The sequence below is a fragment of the Dendropsophus ebraccatus genome, chromosome 3, assembly GCF_027789765.1.
Source record: "Dendropsophus ebraccatus isolate aDenEbr1 chromosome 3, aDenEbr1.pat, whole genome shotgun sequence".
NCBI lineage: Eukaryota > Metazoa > Chordata > Amphibia > Anura > Hylidae > Dendropsophus > Dendropsophus ebraccatus.
In genome coordinates this window covers 22,034,313-22,059,810 of record NC_091456.1, presented here as the reverse complement: position 1 = coordinate 22,059,810, position 25,498 = coordinate 22,034,313, and the positions used below count along the sequence as shown (strand labels likewise).

The following is a 25,498-nucleotide window of genomic DNA, read 5'->3' as shown; positions in this document are numbered from 1 at the left end:
TCATACATCTCTGCTGCATGGAAATGGAGGACACACAAAAAAAAATGTATATAATGTCACAATGTGACGATCGCTACTCTCAGGTCATGTCACTGGGGTGATTAACACTTAACCCCTTCCCTCCTGGGCATATTTTCGTTTTTGCGTTTTTGTTTTTTTCCTCCTCGGGTTTAAAAGGCCAATACACTTGCATTTTTTCACCTACAGACCCACATGAGCCCTTTTTTTGTGCAACTAATTGTACTTTGACACGCTGAACTTTTGCATAAAATATATTGCGAAACCAGAAAAAAAATTATATGCACAGTGAAACTGAAAATAAAACGCAATATTTTTTTATTTGAGTGGGTTTCGTGTTCACACCATGCGCCATATGGTAAAACTGACTCGTTGTATATGTTCCTCAGGTTGTTACGATTACAACGATATGTAACATGTATAACTTTTATATTATTTGATGGCCTGTAAAAAATCAAAACCTTTAAAGAAAAATGTTTTTTAAAATCGAAAATAAAGTGGAAAATAAGTATTTGGTCACCTACAAACAATCAAGATTTCTGGCTCTCAAAGACCTGTAACAACTTCTTTAAGGGTACAAACACACACGGCATATACTCTGCGTATTTACTGCTGCGATACGCAGCAGATACGCAGCAGATTAGATCTAAATAACTGAACACAGCATCAAATCTGCTGCGTATCTGCTGCGTATGTTTGTACCCTTAGAGTCTTCTCTTTCCTCCACTTATTACCTGTAGTAATGGCACCTGTTATACTTGTTATCAGTATAAAAAGACACCTGTGCACACCCTCAAACAGTCAGACTCCAAACTCCACTATGGTGAAGACCAAAAAACTGTCAAAGGACACCAGAAACAAAATTGTAGCCCTGCACCAGGCTGGGAAGACTGAATCTGCAAAAGGCAACCAGCTTGGAGTGAAGAAATCAACTGTGGGAGCAATAATTAGAAAATGGAAGACATACAAGACCACTGATAATCTCCCTCGATCTGGGGCTCCAAGCAAAATCTCACTCCGTGGGGTCAAAATGAGCACAAGAACGGTGAGAAAAAATCCCAGAACCACGCGGGGGGACCTAGTGAATAAACTGCAGAGAGCTGGGACCAATGTAACAAAGCCTACCATCAGTAAGACACTACACCAGTGCCAGGGACTCAGATCCTGCAGTGCCAGACGTGTCCCACTGCTTAAGCCAGTACATGTCCGGGCCCGCCTGAAGTTTGCTAGAGAGCATTTGGATGATCCAGAAGAGTATTGGGAGAATGTCCTATGGTCTGATGAAACCAAAGTGGAACTGTTTGATAGAAACACAACTTGTCGGATTTGGAGGAAAAAGAATACTGAGTTGCATCCATCAAACACCAAACCTACTGTAAAGCATGGGGGTGGAAACATCATGCTTTGGGGCTGTTTCTCTGCAAAGGGGCCAGGACGACTGATCCGGGTACATGAGAGAATGAATGGGGCCATGGATCGTGAGATTTTGAGTGCAAACCTCCTTCCATCAGCAAGGGCATTGAGGATGAAACGTGGCTGGGTCTTTCAACATGACAATGATCCAAAGCACACTGCCAGGGCAACGAAGGAGTGGCTTGGTAAGAAGCATTTCAAGGTCCTGGAGTGGCCAAGCCAGTCTCCAGATCTCAACCCTATAGAAAACCTTTGGAGGGAGTAGAAAGTCCGTGTTGCCAAGTGACAGCCCCAAAACATCACTGCTCTAGAGGAGATCTGCATGGAGGAACAACATACCAACAACAGTGTGTGCCAACCTTGTGAAAACTTACAGAAAACCTTTGACCTCTGTCATTGCCAACAAAGGATATATAACAAAGTATTGAGATAAAAATTTTGTTACTGACTAAATCCTTATTTTCGATATCGAAAGAACGATTTTTTTTTTTTTTTAAACCAACAGCGTTTAGATGGAACGATATATTGTACGGAAAAATCGTTTTGCGATCACTTAAGCCTATCTCGCACATAGGTAAAATCGGTGAACGACTGTTTACACGGAACGATCTGCAAACAACGAACGACGATTTTAGAACAGGTAAGATCAAAATGAACGATTTCTCGCTCGTCGCTTGATCGTTCGCCGTGTTTACACGTACAATTATCGTTTGAATTCGAACGTTATCGTGCAAATTGACACGATAATCGTTCCGTTTAAACGCAGCTGTCATGTTTGACAGCTGCATCTAACTGTCCTAATTACCGGGCGCGGACGATCGGCGAAGCAGCCGGGATTGCGGCTGTTCAGAGCGGGGCCCCTCTCTAAACCAACCCCCGCCCCCCCCCCCCCCCCTAAACCAACCCCCGCGCCCCCCCCCCCCCCCCCCGCAGGACGTCCCGCGGAGGGAATGGGTTAAGCTAACAAATCTATCCCATAAATGCATATACAGTCGCCTCTGGATGATAGAATTATGCTAGATCACTCACATAGGTTTCCCGTACCCCAATATCTCATTCAACTATTCGCTGCCACCACCAGGCCTGTATTTAGAGTTCATGCTGCCCTAGGCACCTTGCTTGCTGAGGCGCCCCCCCCCCCCCCCCTGGGGCTGGTTACATGCATGGTATATACCCTGGCACTTTGGTGCCGCTCTGCTTGATGCCCGCTATTCTCATCAAACAGACGTGATGGAGGAAGGAAGGAGGCCGGGGACGTCTTAGTTTGGGGACTGGTTCTGTCCAGTGTTGAACTGGGGTACCTGGAGCCCACCAATATACAACCAGTGAGACACGACATGCTGACCCGCTCCTTTCCTGAATTCATCTGTATGTATTCTTATATGCCACAAACCATTCAGTGTATAGGACCCAACTACAACAGCTGCAGGCACTACAACTCCCAGCATATGCTGAGGGCTGCAGACTGTCAGTACATGCTGGGAGTTGTAGTGCCTGCAGCTGTTGTAGTTGGGTCCTAGGTGCATTATACACTGGAGGCTTTGTGGCATATAAGAATACATAGATCTGTGGGGGCTCAGTGTAGGGAAGTGACCCCAGAACAGCACTAATATGGTAGGGGGGAGATGTTTTTGTTTTATCCCCTATTAGTGATGTTCTGGGGTCACTTCCCTGCACTGAGCCCCCACTGATATATATATATTCTTATATTCCACCTAGGGCCCAACTACAACAGCTGCAGGCACTACAACTCCCAGCATGTACTGACAGTCTGCAGCCCTCAGCATATGCTGGGAGTTGTAGTGCCTGCAGCTGTTGTAGTTTTGATTCTAGTTTAAAAGTTTGCGATAGTGTACTGTAGTGTCCGCGGGGCTGTGTCAGTACACTACCGCAAACCATACACTGTCCCATTGAGACCCCAATGGTACACAGGCTCTGCACACTATAGTGTTTACAGTGCAGTTACTAATGACTCACAGGTGACGTCTTCTCCGATTGCCATTGCTCACTTTTTGCTTTCTTCTCCATCTGGCAGCCGGAAGGGAGGCAGCTGGGGGGGGGGGGGGGGACTGAGGAAGGGAGGCAGCTGGGGGGGGGGAGGGGGACTGAGGAAGGGAGGCAGCTGGGGGGGGGGGGGGGACTGAGGAAGGGAGGCAGCTGGGGGGGGGGGGACTGAGGAAGGGAGGCAGCTGGGGGGGGGGGGGACGGAGGAAGGGAGGCAGCTGGGGGGGGGGGGGGGACTGAGGAAGGGAGGCAGCTGGGGGGGGGGGACTGGGGAAGGGAGGCAGCTGGGGGGGGGGGGACTGAGGAAGGGAGGCAGCTGGGGGTGGGGGGGGACTGAGGAAGGGAGGCAGCTGGGGTTACAGGGGGGGGAGCAGCTGGGGGGGGGCAGTGGCAGGGCGAGAATCTGCGGAGGCAGGGGGAGCATCTTGGGGGGGCAGCTGGGGTGGCAGGGGAGAAGCTGGGGGGGCAAGGGGAGAAGCTGGGGGAGCAGATGGGGGAAGGGGGGGGGGGGGGGGGGGAAGAGGGAACAGCCGGGGGCAGAGGCAGACTAGGCAGGTCCCCCCAAAGCAGCTTTGGGGCGTCCCGAACCTCTTCCTGCTGCAGCGCTCGTGACGTCATCGCGCCGAGCAGGAAGAATTTCAGGCACCGCGGGGCTGCAGGGGTGAGCTGCCGGCCTGAGATAGAAGCAGCGTGTGCCGGAAGGAGCTCACCCCGGGTGCCCCGGGGCTGCACAACGGTGGCGGCGGCGCCGCACTCCCCCCCCGGCCACGGACTAGGCACCCGCGGTCCGGTACCTAGGGCGGCGGGGGTTAAAAATATATTTTTTTATTTAAAAAAATATATATTTTGATCCCTGCAGGCGGCCGCCCTAGGCACCGGACCACGGGTGCCTAGTGGCAAATACGGCCCTGGCCACCACCTATACTTATCAGGCAATAGGGGCCTATTATGGATATTTCACTATATCCCAACACTCAAACTAATCCCAATACAACACAATGGTACAACTAATCTCCATATAACACACTGGTAATGTTGTACTCCCTTTGAGGGTATACATTCTATAAGACTGTAAGGAAGAAGCTTATTAATTTTTTAAAGTTAAATAAACAAGAGTGCAATGCAATACGAAAGATAATTGTCAGATTAAAAATAAATAAATAAATAAATACATACATACAAAGCAAACAGTTATAAAAGAAAAGGGATAAACAGAATAATATCTTACTGGCGAAGAGAAGTAGTATCCTGGCTGTGGGGTGCATCAGAGAAATACGGGAAGCCCCTCCAATCGTGATGTAGATCCCCCCAAAGACTGACATTGATCCTTGTTTGTGCATGGATTTTAAAGGGGTTATCCAGAGCTACAAAAACATGGCCACTTTCCCCCCTACTGTTGTCTCCAGTTCTGGTGCAGTTTGCAGTTAATAAAACTGTCTTTGAAATCCCACCCAATGTGGAGACAAGAAAGGGGAAAAATGGCCATGCTTTTGTAGTGCTGGATAAGCCTTTTAAGCACAAATTTTCCCTCCAGAATTCTGGCAGGTGATGTCACTGAGAGGAGGCCAGTCACATGGTAATGAGGGACACGCCTCTTTTTATGAATTTACCTTGTGGTTTATCCGCGAGAATTCCGTAGTCTGAACCCGCCCTCAATGAAGCGAAGCCAGCTGCCTTTGAACTCTGAGACATTTTGGGCACCTGGAAAAGCTGAATCCAGTCCTGGGAAAATAGGAGACGTTTCCAAGGACTGGATCCAGCTTTTCTAGGCAACTGGAGCAGCACAGAGTTAAGACTGACAAGCCTAACAAAGTGCTTCACTTTGGTGATACTGTAAATTCGCTTGTCTCTAATGAATTCCCCCATAATGTGTATAAAACCTGAGCCAGCACTTGAGCATCATGATGTTAAAGTTGGTTTCTTTGTCAGCAGTTTTGTATTCACAGGAAATATATTTTTGTTTGTTACTGGTTGAACAAAGCAGTATTCCAGCAAGACAAAATAATTTTATAATGGACTTGGCGTGCTTTTAAAGGGGTAGTGCGGCGCTCAGAAATTATTCACAGAATAATACACATTACAAAGTTATACAACTTTGTAATGTATGTTATGTCTGTGAATCGCCCCGTTCCCCGTGTCCCACCACCCCCACCCGTGTACCCGGAAGTGTTGGTGCATTATACATTACCTGATCCGTGTCGAGGGCCGTCCGCCATCTTGTGCCAAACGTCATCTTCGGACGGACGGCCGAGTCGCTGCCGCCCGTCCCCCCTCCGCCGCATCACAACTGTGCTCAGCCGCGATTGGCTGAGCACAGTTATGCTCAGCCAATCGCGGCTGATGACGCGGCCGCGTCATCAGCTGCTCAGCCGCGATTGGCTGAGCACAGTTATGCTCATACAATCACGGCTGAGCATCGGATGACGCTGCAGAGGGCGGCCGGCATTCGGGACAGTCGGAGCTGTTCGCCGGCCGCCCGAAGAAGACGTCACTCGCTGAAGATCTGAGACGGGGGTCGGCACGTGACAGGTGAGTATAGCGCACCACACTTCCGGGTACACGGGTGGGGGTGGTGGGACACGGGGAAAGGGGGGCATTCACAGACATAACATACATTACAAAGTTGTATAACTTTGTAATGTGTGTTAGTCTGTGAATAATTCTTTACCGCCGCACTACCCCTTTAAGATAATACCAAAAGCATACTTACCTGTCCCAGTCTACCACTGCTCCTACAGCACATGGTCCCCACTGGTCCCTGCTTCCTCTGATGTGTCGCCAGAAAATGCCACCTGTCCAGTTAAGGCTCTTATCCAGAATTAGAAAAAGCACAGATACATTCTTGCAAAAACAGCACCACTCCTGTGCTCAGGTTGTGTGTGTTATTACAATTCATCTCCATTCACTTCGCCACTGATCAGAGTATCATATCGGCCGTTTGGTGTTAGCAAAGACTTCTGAAGAGAGGGATTTAGGGGTAGTAATTTTTTACAGCTTCAAAATGTGTGACCAGTGCAACCAAGTGTCAGAAAAGCTACAGTATGCTGGACTGTATATATATATATATATATATATATATATATATATTGGTATGCTGGGTTATATAGCTAGAGGTATAACCAGCAGAAAGAGGGAGATTGTGTACAGTATACAGCTCTAGTGACATCACATCTAGAATACTGTGTCAGGTCTGGAGACCTCACCTACAAAAAGATATCAATAAAATAAAACAGGTCCACAGAAAAACTAAAAAAAAAAATAGTTCTTAGGAAGTTTTGTTTCTTTGTCCCCAATTTATTATTACTTCTCTCCTATCCACGGGAGATTGGGGGGGGGGGGGGACCTCTATTACAGCTTTGTGCACTTCACTGACTTGGGAAAGCCTCTTTGGTTATTCTTACTATATAATAAAAGCATTTTTCTACATTCTGGAAGCACAGCTGGACGACATATGAAAGGTACTGTGTGTCTCTCTGACCTAACAGCATCTAACAGTGTCAGTAGTTTGGAATCTAAATTGCAGCTGACAGATTCCCTTTAAAGAACTAAATCTGTATAGTCTGGGAAAGGGCTAAATAAGAGTCAGGAGGGAAGTTGTATTTAATAAATTAAATCTATGATCTTCTATTCAGGTTCTCAAGTGCTGACACTGCTAGCTGTTTGAGCATGGAGACACATGGTACCCTTCAAAAAGCTATCTGTGCTTCCATAATGTAGAGAAATCCTTTTACTCTCTGGTTTCAAGTATCAAAGATGCTTTCCCAAGCTCCTGAGGGCTGTAATGCCTCCTCACTTCCCCTCCCATCCCTATCTCTGCTTGGCACTCATCTTCCATCTGACTGTCAATCATGCGGAAAATAGCATGGGAAGAGGAGTGGAGGCGGCAATCCAGCCTGCAGCATTTTAAGAGCTTGGGAATGCCTCTTTGACTCATTACGCTGGAGAATACAAGCATTCCTTTGTTCTGGAAGCACAGACAGTTATATTAAAGGTACTCAGTGTGTCTCAGTGACTTCAAGGAGACCTCTAGGCGAGGCACTTTTTTGAATATTGATGGGTGGAAACAAAAATGACTTACCTCCCCAGCTCCATCGCTCATGCCAGCAGTCAGCTCTTTCGGTCCCCGGACACTTCCTGGTGGTGAGAAGGGACCTGGGCCATGTGGCAGGCCCAATGAGCCCCCCAATGAAACATCCGGTACCACTCTCCATTACTATCTGGTTACGTTATGTGACAATGTTTATCATACGGCATATGTAACTGCACAACTTTATGACCGCTATCACCGCATTTGCCGTACGTGGTTACGTTATATGGATACTGTTGAATATACAGCCCTGATGTTTTCATAACTGCAGGTGAAGGGCATACTAATGTCATGTAAGGGTAGACTAGATGGACCAGGTGGTCTTTTGTTGCTGACAATATTTTATGTATCCATGTTCCCGGTATCTGGAACGTTGGTCCTCCTGGATGTGGGAGCACAGTAATCTAGTAAAGGGGTGCAGGTAAGCAATTCCCTATAATATAGGAGAGATTTCATATATTGCAGGCTTTCCTATATGCTCTTCATTTTAATTTTTTGTTCAAGCTAAACAAAAATAAAGGCTGAAGGAGTTTAATGGTGTCCCTACAAATAAAGACTAAGAGATAGAAACAAAAAAATAGAATGGTAGTACTGAGCAGTTTATTACATAGAGAAGCTGTATCCAGACTGTATTCATATAATGTATGCAATGGGCAATAACACAATCCTTATGCATGAAGACTAATCTAGCAGTCAGGTTCCATCCATTCATTCATTTTTCTAGACTAGAGCAGAGCAGATTTGTAAATTAAAGTGTCGCTGTCATATACACATATATATATCTGCATTCGAAAAGACTTTCCCCAAGTCCCCCCCTCCCTCCTCTCTCTCATTCACTGCTCATTATCAGGAAATGTCGACTCTTTTACATCAGTCGGGCCCTGTGTGTTCTATGGAAAGGGGAGGAGGGAGATTAGTCACCAGCAGAGAACAAAGGATTACACAGTTGGACCTGTGTGAAAGCCGCTATTCAGAGATCAGTGCTGACTTCAAAGGAAATAGCCCGGTGATGTAGTTGTAAATTAACTCTTTGTTGTCCTGTTTTGGTGCCTCATCTCCTTCAATCCCTCCCCTCTCCATAAGAGAACCATGAAGACAGGGGGGGAGAGCTTCAAACTGCTTTTTCATGATAAAAATGTATTTTTCGGTTAATAAACCCAATTACAAAGTTTCTTAAAACCGCCTGTACTATTGATTTCTGCAAGAAAATGTAAACGACAGTGACGCTTTAAAGATGTGATATGATGGGGTCCCTTAGGCAACACTGATGCTTTGGCTTAGAATTGTACTTATGCACAAAGCACTATGGGAAAGTGTATTTTTTTTTCAGTTTTCATGAGCACTATAAGGGCTAATGCACGCTGAGTAATTTCAGGTGGAATTCAAGCTGATTCTGAGGTAGATTCCCCCTCGAATTCAGTGTGAATTCCGCCTGGAATAAGCCTCCCATTGTGTTCGATGGGTCCGTAATTTGCGCACAAAATTTTCCAATGTAGATCAGAATCTCGCCTGAAGAACTGCCATGGGTATTATTGTGTGTGTGCATTGAGACAGAATCCGCTAAAAATTCATAACTGTTAAAAGAAGCTTCACAATCGTCTCAAAGGGGTATTCCGCTCAAAAATTATTTTTCATATGTTGCTGCCCATGGTGAGACTGACAATTCCTTCCAAACTTGTTATTATCTATCCAGTCTCCTTCCCCCAGTTATGATCCTGCTGCTTTCTGCTAAAGACAAAGAAATCTGTTTTCTCTATCTCTGCTCTGATCTCCCTCCTCCCCTCCCTCCCTTCCCAGACTGCTCATATAAACAAGTCCCTGGCAGGCTGTATCTGCAACAATGCTAGAAGGGTTAATCTGAGGTCAAGTTGCTAATGAACTCATCCTGATTAAATCTAGCATAATAATGTTACAGATACAACCTGCCAAGGGAGCAGAAAGACTGACTTTACTGGTGATGGCTGCACCCAAGAGAGGATACCTCATCTCTGATCTGTATGGTGAATTAAGGGCCCCTTATTTTTCTTTATAAGGAAGGACCAGCACATATCTGGCATCTATGGCATAACTTTTGAGTGGGTGGGTATTCCCTTTTAAAGAGATACTCCGGAGAAAATATTTTTCTTTCAAATGAACTGGTTTCAGAAAGTTATATTAATTTGTAAATTAATCCTATTTAAAAATCTCAAGTCTTCCAGTACTTATCAGCTGCTGTGTGTCCTGCAGGAAGTGGTGTATTCTTTCCATTCTGACACAGTGCTCTCTGCTGCCACCTCTGTCCATGTCAGGAACTGTCCAGAGTAGAAGAGGTTTTCTATGGGAATTTGCTACTGCTCTGCACAGTTCCTTTCACAGACAAAGGTGGCAGCAGAGAGCACTGTGTCAGACTGGAAAGAATACACCACTTCCTGCAGGACATACAGCAGCTGAAAAGTACTGAAAGACTTGAGATTTTTTGCACAGAAGTAAACAACAAATCTATATAACTTTCTTAAACCAGTTGATTTGAAGGAAAAAGATTTTCGCCGGAGTACCCCTTTAAGTTCCCTGCTTATTTATCTGAAGTTTCTTCTCTGCTGTTCAGTACGACAAGAGCTGCATATAACTATAAACATAAGGCTATGTTCACATATGTTGTTTAATTAGCGCTATTTTGCAGCAAACTGCATAATCGCTGCAAAAATAATTTATTCACTATTTCATCAAAATCGCAGCAAAAATGGCACCGTTTTACAGAAAATTGCGCAATTTGCTGCAGAATAGTGCTCATTAGAGCTGCTTAAACGCTGCGTGAACATAGCCTAAGAGTCTTAGATCAACAAAGGCTTAATAAGTGAATGATAATTTATGCCGATTGCAACAACGGCCGTAGTTAATACGAAAAAATAAATTGCATATTTGCCTATGGGATCCCTGCTGGAGCATACACACATAGTATACGCTCTGGCCGGGATCCCTTGCGGCACAGCAAACAACTGACATGTCAGTTTTCTGCGGCGCTACTCAGTGAATAGCGGCCGTAGAAACCCATGTCAGTGCACACTATGGAGCGAGCGGCTGCGGCCACTTGCTTCGTAGTGTGCAGTGGGAAGTTCTGATGCGGGCGCACATGGATGCGCCCGCATCAGAACTCTACGGCCATAAAGATTATCTGGCCGATACTGCAATACCGGCTGGGATGATCTTTTCAGAGACCGGCTGCTCCGTGACCCGGCCGGGTCACGGAAAGGCCGTTCTCTTACTCCATGTGAACATGGCCTTTAGCTGTACCTTGCATCAGTGAGATGCAGCCTATCTAAACACTGATGTTCCAGTAACAGAATCAGCAACCTGGGAACGACCCCCAGGTTTGTCGCAGCCTCCCCCATATCTTGAGGATAGATTTTTCCACTCCACATGAAGAAATACAACCAAATCAGCTGCATCATTTTATTTTCTCCTTGCACAGTCCCTCTAAGGCTTTCTGCCTTTCTTCCGCAGGGATTGTCCTTCTCCAGAAAATGCAATAAATCGATTCACAGAATCATCCTATATACAAAGACAGAAAAACACAAGAATTAGTACCAAGGACCAATGCTGCATTGTAAGTCTTCATCTGCCACAAGGGTCTGTCCTGTTCGTATTAATAAGTCATAGAAAGTTTGGTAGGGAAGGTCCCATGCATTTATATTATCCCACACATGCACAGTAACATCTGCCAAAAATGTATGGCAGATGGTGGCAAGGGGTTATAACAGGGTACTTGTACCTTCTAACATGGTACCTGTAAGTGCTGTGGGGTACTTCAACACATACTTACTTCTTCTACCTTCTTTGCTTGTGGCCGTGAATTTCTAATAAAAGTAATTGTGCCCATCTTGAACTCATAGTTGGGTATTCCTCTGCAAAGAAATATACAGTAATCATATGTTATATGTACACAAGGCAAGGACACATATCTCTCAGCATTCATAGATTTTAGGTGCTTTTTCATTGCTACGATACGAGATACGAGAACTCATGGCGCGGTAAGAACCTTGTTGGAAGCTAGATATATAATATATTTATTCTTCGCCTGTTTAAGCTGCTGGCTTTCATACTAGATACAATCACTTAGGGGCCATTCACATGTACGCAAAATACTGTGTAGACAGACAGTATTCTGCGAACCGCACCTCGGAGCTCTCGGAATAATCATTCATTATGATGGTGGGAGCTCCGAAACTGTTTAAAGTGACACTGTCACCCTTTTTGTGCATTCTGACTTCTCTACACAGGTGTAAAGGGTAAATTTAGTGTTTTTCACACCTTATTTCATATCATATGTCATGGTGTTTGTTCAAGTAAAAAGTCTCTTTTATCAACTGCAGATTGTATTAAGTGGGCGTGGCCTTGTGGTATTAGCACCATTTAGCCCCGCCCACAACGGCATCGTTGGTCCCACCCCCTTGACGCCCATTGGTTGGCCGAAGTAAAGTGGGTGGGGTCTAGACCTTTCGGCCAGCCTGTTCCAATGGCCGACGAGGGGGCGGGGCCAACTGTGTCGTTGTGGGCGGTGCTAAGTGGCGCCAATGCCGCAAGGCCCCGCCCACTTAACACAATCTGCAGTTGATAAAAGATGACTTTTTACTTGAACAAGCACCCTGACGTATGATATAAAATAAGGTATGAAAACCGCTAAATTTACCCTTTACACCTGTGTAGAGATGTCAGAATGCAAAAAGGAGGTGACAGTGTCACTTTAAATATTTGAGCTACTATGCTGACAGTCACACGAAGATATAAACAGTTTAAAGGTCCAGTCCGCAGAATACTGTCTGTTATTGACAGTATTTTATGGACATGTGAATGACCCCTCCAACTGCATGAATAAAACTGTATTCTTAAAGGGAACCTGTCAGCTAGGTCAGCTTCCCAAACCCACCTCACCCATGGACAGGCCCGACATACATACCGGCTCCTGCACTTCCCACTCTTGGTCCAGCGGCGAAGATATGGCCGTTGGTTCACCTGCGTGGTCAATATGCAGATGAGCTGAGATGAGTCCGATGACCATAGGAAATCACTAGAGCAGTGATTTCCTATGGCCATCGGACTCATCTCAGCTCATCTGCATATTGAGCGTAAAGATGAGCCGACAGCCATATCTCCGCGGCGGCACCAAGACAGGGAGTGGGGAGCGCAGGAGCTGGTATGTAATGCCATTATCAATGCAAAATCTGTGAGACACTCACCTACGGATGTCTCCTGGTTTTAATGGAGAAGGACTGGGATCGATCCCCTTTTTCTTCCCATCCAATCTATTGCCAGATCCTGAAAATGCCTACATAAGAACAACGCTCAATATGATAAGTGCAATACTGAGAATAGAAACAGACTGTCATATAAAGTCACAATATTTGGCATTTCTATAGTAACTAATAAATCCAACTGTTTAGCCATTCAACACTGCCAGTGGTGTATAGTTATATAGCTATGGTAGTATAAGAAACAAAGATCCATACTCACCCTGAACCCTATGTCTGCTACATATTCACTGTGATCTGGTTCAACATCCTAGGAGGAAATATAAAAAAATTGAGTAAAATTAAATATCTTTCTATATTACAAATATCATGTAGAGCATATAGAGAAATGGACGTTTATATATCCGCACACACTCAACATAGTACAGAATGTATTTTCATCAATTTATTCTTTTTTACCGTTGGTTCTTCATGCTGTGTATGTCTTTCTGGCTCTTTGTAACCAAGTGGAGCATCAAAATCCACCTGAAAATGAAAACAGGAGGAGTTATGGAGATGCAATTTAAACAAACAAACAAAAAGACTGCCACTATAAAGTATTACTGGCTTAGTCCAGAAGAACAGGTGCTTAGCAATGGATAAATGTAGCCTGTCATTTAAATCCAGCAAGAAAAAATGGTGGCACTTACCAAAGGAAGCCTCAGCGTAATAGTCAGAAATTCTCTTGCTTGGTTTGTTAAATCCCAAATCATGTTCTAAGGCTTCTAAAAACGACTCTGTACCCACAATCTGCCCCCTACCCAAACCACTTGTACCTTCGGATAGCTGCTTTTAATCCAAGATCTGTCCTGGGGTCCGTTCGGTAGGTGATGCAGGTATTGTCCTAAAAAAACAACTTTTAAACTTGCAGCCCTGTGTCAAATTAGTGTGGCCTAGAGTGTCCATGTCCTAGGCTTGCACCGTTTCTCCATCCCTCCTCCCCACCGTCTTTACCATTAGGAATGTCCCTGGGCAGGATTTCTCCTATTCATCACTTGTCTGAACACTGCGCATGCGTTGTAGAGTTAAGGCACCTGTGCAGTGTTCAGACAAGTGAGGATTTGAAGAAATTCTGGGACGGAGAGGCGGTGCAATCCTAAGGCACACACACTCTAGGCCACGCCAATATGACACAGGACTGCAAGTTTAAAATTTGTTTTTAGGACAATAAAAGCCGAACGGACCCCAGGACAGATCTTGCATTAAAACAGTATTGATACATAAATTATTTTAATAGAATTTCAATAACATCTGGTATATCATATATAGACATAAGACCCTAAAGTGCCCATGTGCCCATAGTCCTACAGAGAGGTATATGGTGCACTGCGCTTAGGATATATCTTCAGGGTCTTTTAGGATTTAACTGAGGGTAATGAGATTCTGCTAAAATAATCTGTGGATTAAAACTATGTGTGACCATACACACTGCTGGAAGGATCCCTCTTTGGGTTTGTTGTAGGGTGTTATATTAGTGTATTGTTCAATACTATCATGATACGATTATAAAGGATATTTATATTGGCTTGAATTTTTTGATTTGTGTTGATTTATAGATGCTATAGGTATTTCAGCTTGTCCGATTGCGCAAACATTGCTGGTTGATCAATAGGTTATGTTATATAGCACGAGAAGGAGAAGTTTACCGGACCTAAAATGCTGCCTACTTTGGAGTTTTTACAGCAGACTTGCACAGCCTACCATCTGCCTGAGGATTTCTTGTGGCCCGGCCATTGTGCTACAGTCATGGACATCAGGAAAGGTTCTTCGGCTACTGTTCCGCTGCTGAGCTGAATGGTAGCCATAGGACCTTTCCTGACATCACATGGAGGAAGGGTATTTAAGCTTGTAGATGCAGGAAGCTTCTTCCGGCAGTCACTGGAGGTCAGGAGTACCTCTCACTTTGGGGCACAGGAGTGATGTCATGATGCGCGTGACTGGAGAAAGAAGTTGCCTGTAGCCTAGAGGTGAGAAAAGACACCAAGAGAAGGCGAATAGTATTTTTTTTAGTATTTTAAGTAGGTGGTCCTACTTACAGGGGGGCAAACTTCCTACATGAGGGTTCTGCTGAGGACAACTGTATATGAGGTGATACTGAAGCAATCTATGTATCTAATTGGGGGGGGCTACCTACTCTTCCCCAACCTACCTTCTTCCACCAAACCACTTAAAGGAGAAGTCCGGCAAAATTTTTTATTTAAGTATTGTATTGTCCCCCAAAAGTTATACAAATATCCAATATACACTTATTATGGGAAATGCTAATAAAAGTGCTTTTTTCCCTGCACTTACTACTGCATCAAGGCTTCACTTCCTGGATAACATGGTGATGCCACTTTCTGGATAACATGGTGATGCCACTTTCTGGATAACATGGTGATGCCACTTCCTGGATAACATGGTGATGTCACTTCCTGGATAACATGGTGATGTCACTTCCTGGATAACATGGTGATGTCACTTCCTGGATAACATGGTGATGTTACGACCCGACTCCCAGAGCTGTGCGGGCTGTGGCTGCTGGAGAGGATGATGACAGAGGGATGCTCAGTGTCCCTCCAGTGCCCTGTGTCCCTCAGTGTCCCCCTGCCATCATCCTCTCCAGCAGCCACAGCCGCACAGCTCTGGGAGTCGGGTCGTGACATCACCATTTTTTAACTACTCAATTAAGTTTGCAGGACACCAAGCGGGGGCATTACCACCATTTGGAGAAATATAGGTGGGGAAAAAGATGAAGTGGTTGCTAAAAACATGCAGAGCCCAAGATGTTTGCCTGGCAGATATTGTTGAGTCGTGGTTGAAAAGAAATCATCATGGTGGTCTGGGCCAGATGAAAAGGAAAAAAGTGGTCATCTGTCACTGGATGTAACTGCACTGTAATCACTTATAGGCAGTTTGCTAAATAGAATCAGTGCACCTCTTACAAAGGGCACCACTAAAAACCTATCTGCAGCCCGGTGAGGCTTAGCTATTTTAAATTTCATCCCTTACCTACTGCCAAGCTGTGCAGGCCTGTTTTACAGTAAAGATGGACGTTCTGAATACATCACAGACTTACATTCATGTCACATTCTATAATGGATACAGCTTTGTCTGGCTTCGTCTCCATGACGCGCAGTTCATAAATCTGTAAAGAGAATGATTGATCCATTTCACCAAATCTCAATATCAATAAAAATTTTTGAAATCTTATATTTTTTTGGGTTCCGTCAACCGGACGTCATATTTATAAGACAGCTCCTCAATGATTTGGTTAAAGCAGGGAACAATTACACCACAGCTGTAGACACACAGCAGTTGGGTTTCTTTAGGGTTCTTACACACGGCAGTACTGACCACATGCATCTCCTAATTGTAGTCAAATCTTCCAGTACTTATCAGCTGCTGTATGCCCTGCAGGAAGTGGTATATTGTTTCCACTCTGACACAGAACTCTTTGCTGCCACCTCTGTTCATGTCAGGAACTGTCAAGAGCAGTAGCAAATTCCCATAGAAAACCTCTAAGTACTAGAAGAATTGAGATTTTTAAATAGAATTACATTAAAAATCTGTATAACTTTCTGACACCAGTTGATTTGAAAGATTTTTTTTTCAGCCGGAATCCCCCCATTATCATCTGTGGGAGTTATGTAAACTGTGTAATACAGCCTGCTTAGCCGTTTCTGGAATTCTGGCCACCTCCAGCCACTGAAACCAGACCAGGAGGCCCTAGTTCTAGAAATAGTTATGGATCCTAGCGGTGAGGCATGGATCTGTCATAACTGTATGGCATATGCTATAATATTATGAAATGCGAATACCCCTTTAATAGTCACTTAGAACAAACAAATAAAATATGGTAAAATCCATCTAATGGTCTGCCAAATAATGTATATATAATGGCCCAGACATCATATTGATATATAAATATATAGATCTGTATAATGTAAGGTTATATTTGCATTTAATGAGTTATTGCAGAGCTTGTTTGTTTCTGGTGAGGCATGGCACAGGACACAATCATGGCAGAACTGATCATAAGCTACACAAGCCTCGCCATCTCTGCTTTACCAACATACCCGACTTATATTATGCTTAAATAAATGCTGTAATCAATATCAAAAATAAACTGAGATAAATTTTCTAATTTTAGAATTAAATTTGACCTGATGCAAAGCCCCAACAGGAAAAGATTAAGTAGCCCTAGCTTGATGCATGCTAAATGTAGGTAAATGGTACCGTTACTATTGTGTCCTTCTAAATTGAAACTACTACTGTAAAGTGGATGCAGGGATGTATGTAACATATGTACACAATGATCTAATGTTACCTTTTCATTGTAGTTAATAGCAATAACATCACCGGTGGTTAGACAAGCAAAGTTCCTCAATGCATTCTCCAATCTTATTATTCAAGTAAAGGAAAGTCTGAGAAACACAATGTGTAATTTACAATTGTATAGTACAGTGGTACCTCGGTTCTCGAACTTAATTGGTTTCCGGAAGGCAGTTTGAGAACCGAGCAGTGTCTTTTCATAGGAAATAATGTAAATGTGATTAATTAGGTTCCAGCACCAACCAATAATTACCTACAGTACCCATATATTACATTGAGAAGTGCCCAGTGTAATCTCTACATTACAGAACAGCACTATATACTGTACAGGACATTACAGAGCAGCACTATATACTGTACAGGACATTATACACAATAAATATTCTACAAAAGTCAGCAATTATAGTACAGTAGTCCCCAACTCCTCACTCATTCTTTACTGTATAGAGTCCCCCCATCCCAGCACTGTAACAGATGGGAGATGGTGGTGCACTGACTTTACTACTACTGTACTGTATATGCACTCCAGCAGTCTTATACAGTACAGGATGGGAGATGGTGGTGCACTGACTGTACTACTACTGTGCTGTATATGCACTCCAGCAGTCTTATACAGTACTGTACAGGATGGGAGATTGTGGTGCACTGACTGTACTACTACTGTACTGTATATACACTCCAGCAATCCTATACAGTACAGGATGGGAGATGGTGGTGCACTGACTGTACTACTACTGTACTGTATATGCACTCCAGCAGTCTTATACAGTACTGTACAGGATGGGAGATGGTGCACTGACTGTACTACTACTGTACTGTATATGCACTCCAGCAGTCTTATACAGTACTGTACAGGATGGGAGATGGTGCACTGACTGTACTACTACTGTACTGTATATGCACTCCAGCAGACTTATACAGTACTGTACAGGATGGGAGATGGTGCACTGACTGTACTACTACTGTACTGTATATGCACTCCAGCAGTCTTATACAATACTGTACTGTATGTAAAGCCTCACCAGTGCTAAACTCACCAGGAACAGCCCACCATCCACGCTCACACAAATGTTCAGATACTGAGCAAAGCTTGTGTTCTGAACGTTACTTCCAGGTAAACTTTTGTTTGAATTACTAGGTATTACTGTACTACAAGTCTGGGTGCCCCAAAAGTGTTTGAGAACGGAACTGTTTGAGTTCAGAGCAATTAGAGCACTGAGGTTCCACTGTACATACACATTAATCTATGAGTGGCAATTCTGCCTGCCAAAATGTATTTGTATTGAAAGATTTGTTGTTTTCTTTTTCATTTTAGAAGATAAAAATGCCATTCACGCCACTACAAAGAAAGGATACACTGCTTTGGGATTTGTGATGTCTAGGAAGTCTGGGCTCTGGGGTTGAAATTTGGAGTAGGTGGCGACTTGAAGGTTGACACTTTCCACTTGCACCAGGCCTCCCTCTTCTAAGAGCAAATTCTGCATCATCTGTGAAAAGGAGTAAATTATTGTGCAATAAGCAAACAAAGAAAACCAATCTCCACGTCCGTCCAATACTGATATTACTGTTACTGTTAGGGCTGGTTAAAGAATCACTGTCAATAGTCCAGGCGATTTTAAGAAACTTTGTAATTGGGTTTATTAGCCAAATATGCCATTATCTGCATTTAAAAAGCCTTTTCCCAGGTCCCCCCCTCCCTCCTCTTTTCCATCCACTGCAAAAAATCAGGAAATTGTGACTTGTTGCATCAGACGTACCCGGTCTGTTCCTATTGAGAGGGGAGGGGGGGAGGAGGGAGTTAGCCAACAGCAGATAACAGAAGATTACAGGCACAGAGCTGGGTGACAGCTGTAATCAGAGGTCAGATAGGTCAGTGCTGACTGTCAGAGGAGATAAAGGGTGAGGTATTTGTAGATTAACTCTTTGTTGTACTGTTTTGGTCTTTTATTTAGCTATCTCCATAGGAGAACAATGAAGACAGGGGGGAGAGCTTCAAACTGCTTTTTCATGTTAAAAATGCATTTTTCGTCTATTAAACCCAATGACAAAGTTTCTTAAAATCGCCTGGACTTTTGATTTCTGCAAAAAAATGTTCACGACAGTGACACTTTAAGCCCAGCATGGATGTATTTAGAAGTCTCCCCAAATGAGCAAACACATCTGCTTATCAAAGCACTCCAGAAAAGCAAAGGATGCTCCTTCCATTTTTATATGTTTACATCTATCAGCATAAAGGTCTTTATTAAAAAGAACCCAGAAATTGGTTTTACATATTTTCCCATATTAAAAATAGAAATAATTTAAAGTGCACCTGTCACGGTGAGGTCTTGAAAACTTCTGCTTACAGACGCAGCTGCCGGGAGAGGTGCTGTGGATAGGTTCTAAGCAATGGCGAGTGACGTGCACGAGCCTTATTAAGAAGAATAGGAATCATCTGCTCCTCGATGCCTATGAAGTTTCCTCAAGAAGCTGAACATTCATCGGCAGCGTCTGTACGTAGAAGTTTAAAGGCCTCACGGTGACAGGTGCACTTTAAGTTTTCAGAATGCAATAAAGCAAAAATTAAAAACGTGAGAGTATCCAGGAAAATTAAGAAACTACATCAGTGTCATCACCCAAATCCTTAGCTTGCTTTACTCAAATCCTTTCTGTTGGTATCTTAAAGTGACCTACCCATCTGCTGAGAATTTATCTCGCCATTGCTTTGTCCTTGCTCACTTTCTGGATTGAAGTGGCGGGGGGGGGCGGTGTCTATGGGAGCGAAGAAAGGACAAGGCTTACACATCTCCAGGGACAATCCAAGCCCTGGAGACGTGTGTAAGCTCAGTAGGAGAGGGGGTAAATCTATACTTGCCACACCCTGAGGTTCCAACCACCCGAGTGCTTTGCAACTCAGCCACCATAATACAATGTTGTATTGGTGGTCATGAACCTAGGAAACCACTATCAAAAATACAGGGACACCACAGGCCAAACTTCAAAAGAAAGCAATTTTGCAAAAATTTATGTATATTATGTAAGAAATATGTACTCTCCTTTATATAAAGCTGTCACTTAATAAAAAATAGGGGCTGTTTGATATCTACAACTGGTTACTTTGGTCAAGTTAGTATACTAAGACAAAGGAGTGATATTACATGTCCTCTGTAAATGGAGCTTCTAGTTTCCACTTACCCAGTGTGGGAGATAGCATATACCTTCATCTGCTACAAACTCAAGAACACCACAATGTGTCATCCTGTCAGAGTTTTTGTTAGTTAACTTGAAGAGCATTGGATAAGTAATATTCAATCTGCCTGGAAATAAAATAAATAGCATCCAAATGTTATTACTTAACATAAAAACAGCATGAAAAAATTAATACAGAATTACAAGTAAGGTCGGGTTCACAGTTTATTTAAAAAATAAATAAATAAAATAACGAAGAAAACGAATGCATTTGTGTGCATCCATTTTGTTTTCCATTGACTTACATAATAAAAAATAAACATTGAAAAACGGATACAGTGAAACGGATGGGAAAAAAATGCAGCGTGAACCAACCTGACATTACTATTTAAAAAATACACTTACTTAGCTGATCCAGGGCAGATGGAGGCATGATAACTAAAGGAAAAGACAGAGACAATGATAAGCACAATACAGCATTACTGCAAAGGGCAACATCTAGTCAGCTACATATCATCATATAACTTTACAGTTCACTTCCAACAGTCTTCCTCTCTACCCATCTTTTATACAGAGCTATCCTACACGCAAGTCCGGCGAAATTTTTTATTTAAGTATTGCATTGCCCTACCAAAGTTATACAAATCCCCAATATACACTTATTACAGGAAATGCTTATAAAGGGCTTTTTTCCCTGCACTTACTACTGCACCAAGGCTTCACTTTCTGGATAACATGGTGATGTCACTTCCTGGATAACATGGTGATGTCACTTCCTGGATAACATGGTGACGTCACTTCCTGGATAACATGGTGACGTCACTTCCTGGATAAAATGGTGATGTCATAACCAGACTCCCAGAGCTGTGTGGGCTGTGGCTGCTGGAGAGGATGATGGCAGGGCGACACTGAGGGACACAGGGCACTGGAGGGACACTGAGCATCCCTCTGCCATCATCCTCTCCAGCAGCCACAGCCCGCACAGCTCTGGGAGTCGGGTCGTGACATCACCATTTATCCAGGAAGTGACATCACCATGTTATCCAGGAAGTGAAGCCTTGATGCAGTAGTAAGTGCAAGGAAAACAGCCCTTTAGAAGCATTTCCCGTAATAAGTGTATATTGGGGATTTGTATAACTTTTGGGGGGCAATACAATACTTTAATAAAAAAATTCACCGGACTTCTCCTTTAAGGCCCTATTGTACACGCTGATCTGGAGGAGCAAGCGTTGACCTGTCTTGTCAGCGGTCGCTTGCTCCTTGTACCCTGCTAGCTGCTGGCGCTGTTACACGCATAGGAAGGGGCAAAGTGATGCGGAAGTCTAGGAGATAGCAACGGTCTGCAGCTGGCACTCCTATTACATGGAGCGATGGCCAGCAGACAGTCGCTATCATTCTTTTTTTTTTATATGTTCAAAGACCAGGTTCACCCAACATTGTGAATGTCGGCAGACCGTTGTCTTTTAACAGGAGCTATTACACTAAGAGATTATCATCCGTAATGGCCAATAATCAGCTAAATACGGCCAATGATCACTTGGTGTATATATTTATTTTTCAGTAAATGATGGCTTCTCCTAGTGGCATGCAATTAAAGGGGTATCCCCATCTCAACCTACACAGTTAGGGCTCTTCAAGTTAAAGTGTACCTGTTGTTTCAAAAAACTCATAAAGACATGTCAAAAGTTTTGATCGGTCAGGGTCTGAGTGTTCAAACCCGTACTGATCGGGAGTCAGCTCTGTGTTAGAGGCCCCTTTGTCTGTCAATCACACCCGCAGAGCACAATGACAGGGAGAGACCTGTGACTAGGACACCGCCCAGATGACTAGTCATGGCTCTTCCCTTGCTTCGCACGCCTGATTAAAAAGTGATGGACAGATTTATAGATTTTTTTTTTTAAGAAGTTTTATAGATTTGTAATTTACTTCTATTTAAAAATCTCAAGTATTCCCGTACTTATCAGCTGCTGTATGCCCTGCAGGAAGAGGTGTATTCTTTCCAGTCTGACAGAGTGCTCTCTGCTGCCATCTCTGTCCATGTCAGGAACTGTCCAGAGCAGAAGAGGTTTTCTATGGGGATTTTCTACTGCTCTGGACAGTTCCTGACATGGACAGAGGTGGCAGCAGAGAGCACTGTGTCAGACTGGAAAGAATACACCACTTCCTACAGGGCACACAGCAGCTGATAAGTACGGGAATACTTGAGATTTTTAAATAGAAGTAAATTACAAATCTATATAACTTTCTGACACCAGTTAAGCTGAATTTTTTTTTTATGAAGTACCCCTTTAACCATTTATTTACACAAGGTCCCATATAAGTCCCCAGTACAACCCACAAAACGATGCCAGTGTACCATACTTTTCCCTCCTTTCTCCACATCAGAGCGGTCATTGGGTCCAGCCAGCATGGAAACAGAATAGCAGCGGTACTGTGTGGAAAAACGGTTCTGAAAGACCCTTGGTATTGGGTGGTCAAACATGTTGAAGGAAAACTAAAAAAGAAAAAAATAACACATTGGGGGAAATTTATCAAACATGGTGTAAAGTGAAACTGGCTCAGTCGCCCCTAGCGACCAATCAGATTCCACCTTTCATTTTCCAGAGAGTCTGTGAGGAATGAGAAGTGGAATCTGATTGGTTGCTAGGGGCAACTGAGCCAGTTTCACTTTACACCATGTTTGATAAATCCCCCCCCATAATGTATAACAGGATCACAAGAATAAGTATATAAGATTATCAAAGTAATAGAGCAAGTTGGTGTTAGTATGACACAGGGATGAACAACTAACTGCATCTCCAATGGTGCTCAAATCTTCCAGTACTTTCCAGAAGAGTAGAAAATCCCCATAGAAAACCTCTCCTTCTCTGGACACTTCCTGTCTCGGACAGAGGTGGCAGCAGAGAGCACTGTGTCAGACTGAAAAGTAAACACTTATCTGCAGGACATACAGTAGCTGGTAAGTACTGGAACACTTGAGATTTTTACATAGAAGTAAATTACAAAGCTATATAACTTTCTGAAACCAGTTGATTTGAAGGAAAAAGATTTTCACCGGAGAACCCCATTAACTAACCAGTATTAGTGTATCATCATCTGACCGTCAGCCTAGGGTCTAATAGGAAGAGATCTGTCAATGACACTGATGGTCCTTTTACACGAAACGATTTATCGTTCGAATTTGCACGATAACGATCGAATTCGAACGATAATCGTACGTGTAAACGCAGCGAACGATCAACCGACGAGCGAGAAATCGTTCATTTTGATCTTTCAACGTGTTCTCAAATTATCGTTGGTCGTTCGCAAAAAATTCGCAGATCGTTAAGTGTAAACAGTCTTTCAACGTGAGATAGGCTTCAGCGATAGCAAAACGATCGCATAACCATTTTTCTGTAGAATGTATCAATCCGTCTAAACGCTGATCGTTATAAAAAAAAAACATTGTTCATTCAAAATCGTTAATCGTGCGAATTATCGCTCCGTGTAAAAGTACCATGAGCCATGAAGAAAGAGGCCAGGGAGACCATCACCGTCTAGGCACATCCCCCAGTGTCCTGGTCCATCCTAAATTATAGATCACCTATTGTACAAAAAGCCAGGCCGCCATGACTCATAGAATTATGAGTGATATCAGAAAATATAGTATATGGCTAGGTGCAGACTACATAAGAGACCGGCCGTTCCGTGACCCGGTCGCGTCACATAACGGACGAACAAGATCATCCCGGCCAGTACTGCAGCCGATCTTTGCAGCCGCAGAGTTTTGGTGCACACCTGAAACAGAACTCCCCACAGCACACTATACAGAGTGTGGCCGCAGCCGCTCGCTCCATAGTGTGCACTAACATGGTTTTCTGCGGCCACTATTCAATGAATAGCGGCCGCAGAAAACTGCAGCCGGGATCCGCTAGGGATCCCGGCTGGAGCGTATACTATGTGTATACACTATGAGCGAATACTGTTATAGTAAGGTATAGAATAGTAAGGTATTCGATCTATCGAATATTATCGAATAGTTTGGAGAATATTCGATAAATATTCGATAAGCGTTCAAACCCCCCAGCTTCCGTTTTTCACCTCCAAGTGGTCGAATAGATGTCTTTCAATAATCGAATACTTATTCCCATAGACTTTAATGGGATCGAATATTCGGGAGATATTCGGACGAATATCGAAAATTTCACTATTCGCTCATCACTAGTATACGCAGCAAGGTAACGTATATTTTCGTAATAATTTTACAAAAATATACATTGTGTGAACATAGCCTAAGTAAGTAATAACCGTATTACACCTCTCTCCCGTCCTGCACTGAAGCTCACCCTGCTTCACGCTTAGGGCCCTATTCCACCGGACGATTATCGTTTGCATAATCGTTAACGATCTCAAACGGCCGCTATTGCGAAAGACCTGAAAACGTTCACTCCTTTCCATGGAATGATAATCGTTACTTATGATTGTATTTGCGATCGTTTTTTCTTCGCTATTGTGTTCGTATCTACTGCGAACGACATCTTATTCAATGCGAACGTTTTGCGAACGAGCAACGATAAAAATAGGTCCAGGTCTTATAAAGCGATCAACGATTTCTCATTCGGTCGTTAATCGTTAACTGCATTTCAACCGAACGATTATCGTTTAGATTCGAACGATTTAACGATAATCTGAACGATAATCGTCCGGTGGAATAGGGCCCTTAGACAGCGAGTGTGACGTCACCATCTTTGGTATAAGGGAGCGCCATATGTGCATTTCCCATAATTCATGTATATTGAGAAGCTGTATAACTTTTGTTGGGCTATAATATAATTAAAAATAGGTTTTAAAAAGAAAGTAGATAAAAAAATATATATATGTTTTTCCCGGAATTCCCCTTTAATACTGGTAGTACTTATTGTAGGGGGTAAAGCCAATATCTGGTGGCACCAGCACAGTGCCATGTCACCAGCCATCCCTCTCTGGACTGAGCACCAATGTGAGAGCAGGAACCCTCCTCCCTGACAACCTAAACAGCCGGGTAAATATACAACTTTTATTTCTTACCATGTTGTCGCCTTTTGTCACCTAAGCAGCTCACAGTCTCCAATACAACCTGAGTCACTCTATCTTCCCGGAAGTGTTCGTGTTGTGAGTCTAGTCAATACACAGAACAGCGCAGAAGCAGAATGGATGTGTACAGAGCTTACAAAACTACAACGACCATGAAGCACCGCGCCCGGAGCGGAAG

At 43.6% G+C, this 25,498-nt stretch overlaps 1 protein-coding gene across 1 annotated transcript; it reads right to left on the bottom strand.

Annotated features, from left to right (window-relative positions):
• Positions 1-10,937: 10,937 nt before the first annotated feature.
• UFD1 (ubiquitin recognition factor in ER associated degradation 1) lies at positions 10,938-25,488 on the bottom strand. Its single transcript, XM_069961099.1, has 12 exons — positions 25,315-25,488; positions 22,630-22,762; positions 20,674-20,706; positions 20,275-20,396; positions 18,457-18,587; positions 17,096-17,168; positions 15,845-15,913; positions 13,207-13,272; positions 13,010-13,057; positions 12,736-12,824; positions 11,322-11,403; positions 10,938-11,050 (listed from the first exon to the last, which is right to left on the bottom strand). The coding sequence occupies exons 1-12, from the start codon at positions 25,315-25,317 to the stop codon at positions 10,976-10,978; spliced, it is 924 nt and encodes a 307-aa protein (XP_069817200.1). The 5' UTR covers positions 25,318-25,488; the 3' UTR covers positions 10,938-10,975.
• Between the last annotated feature and the right edge of the window lie 10 nt (positions 25,489-25,498).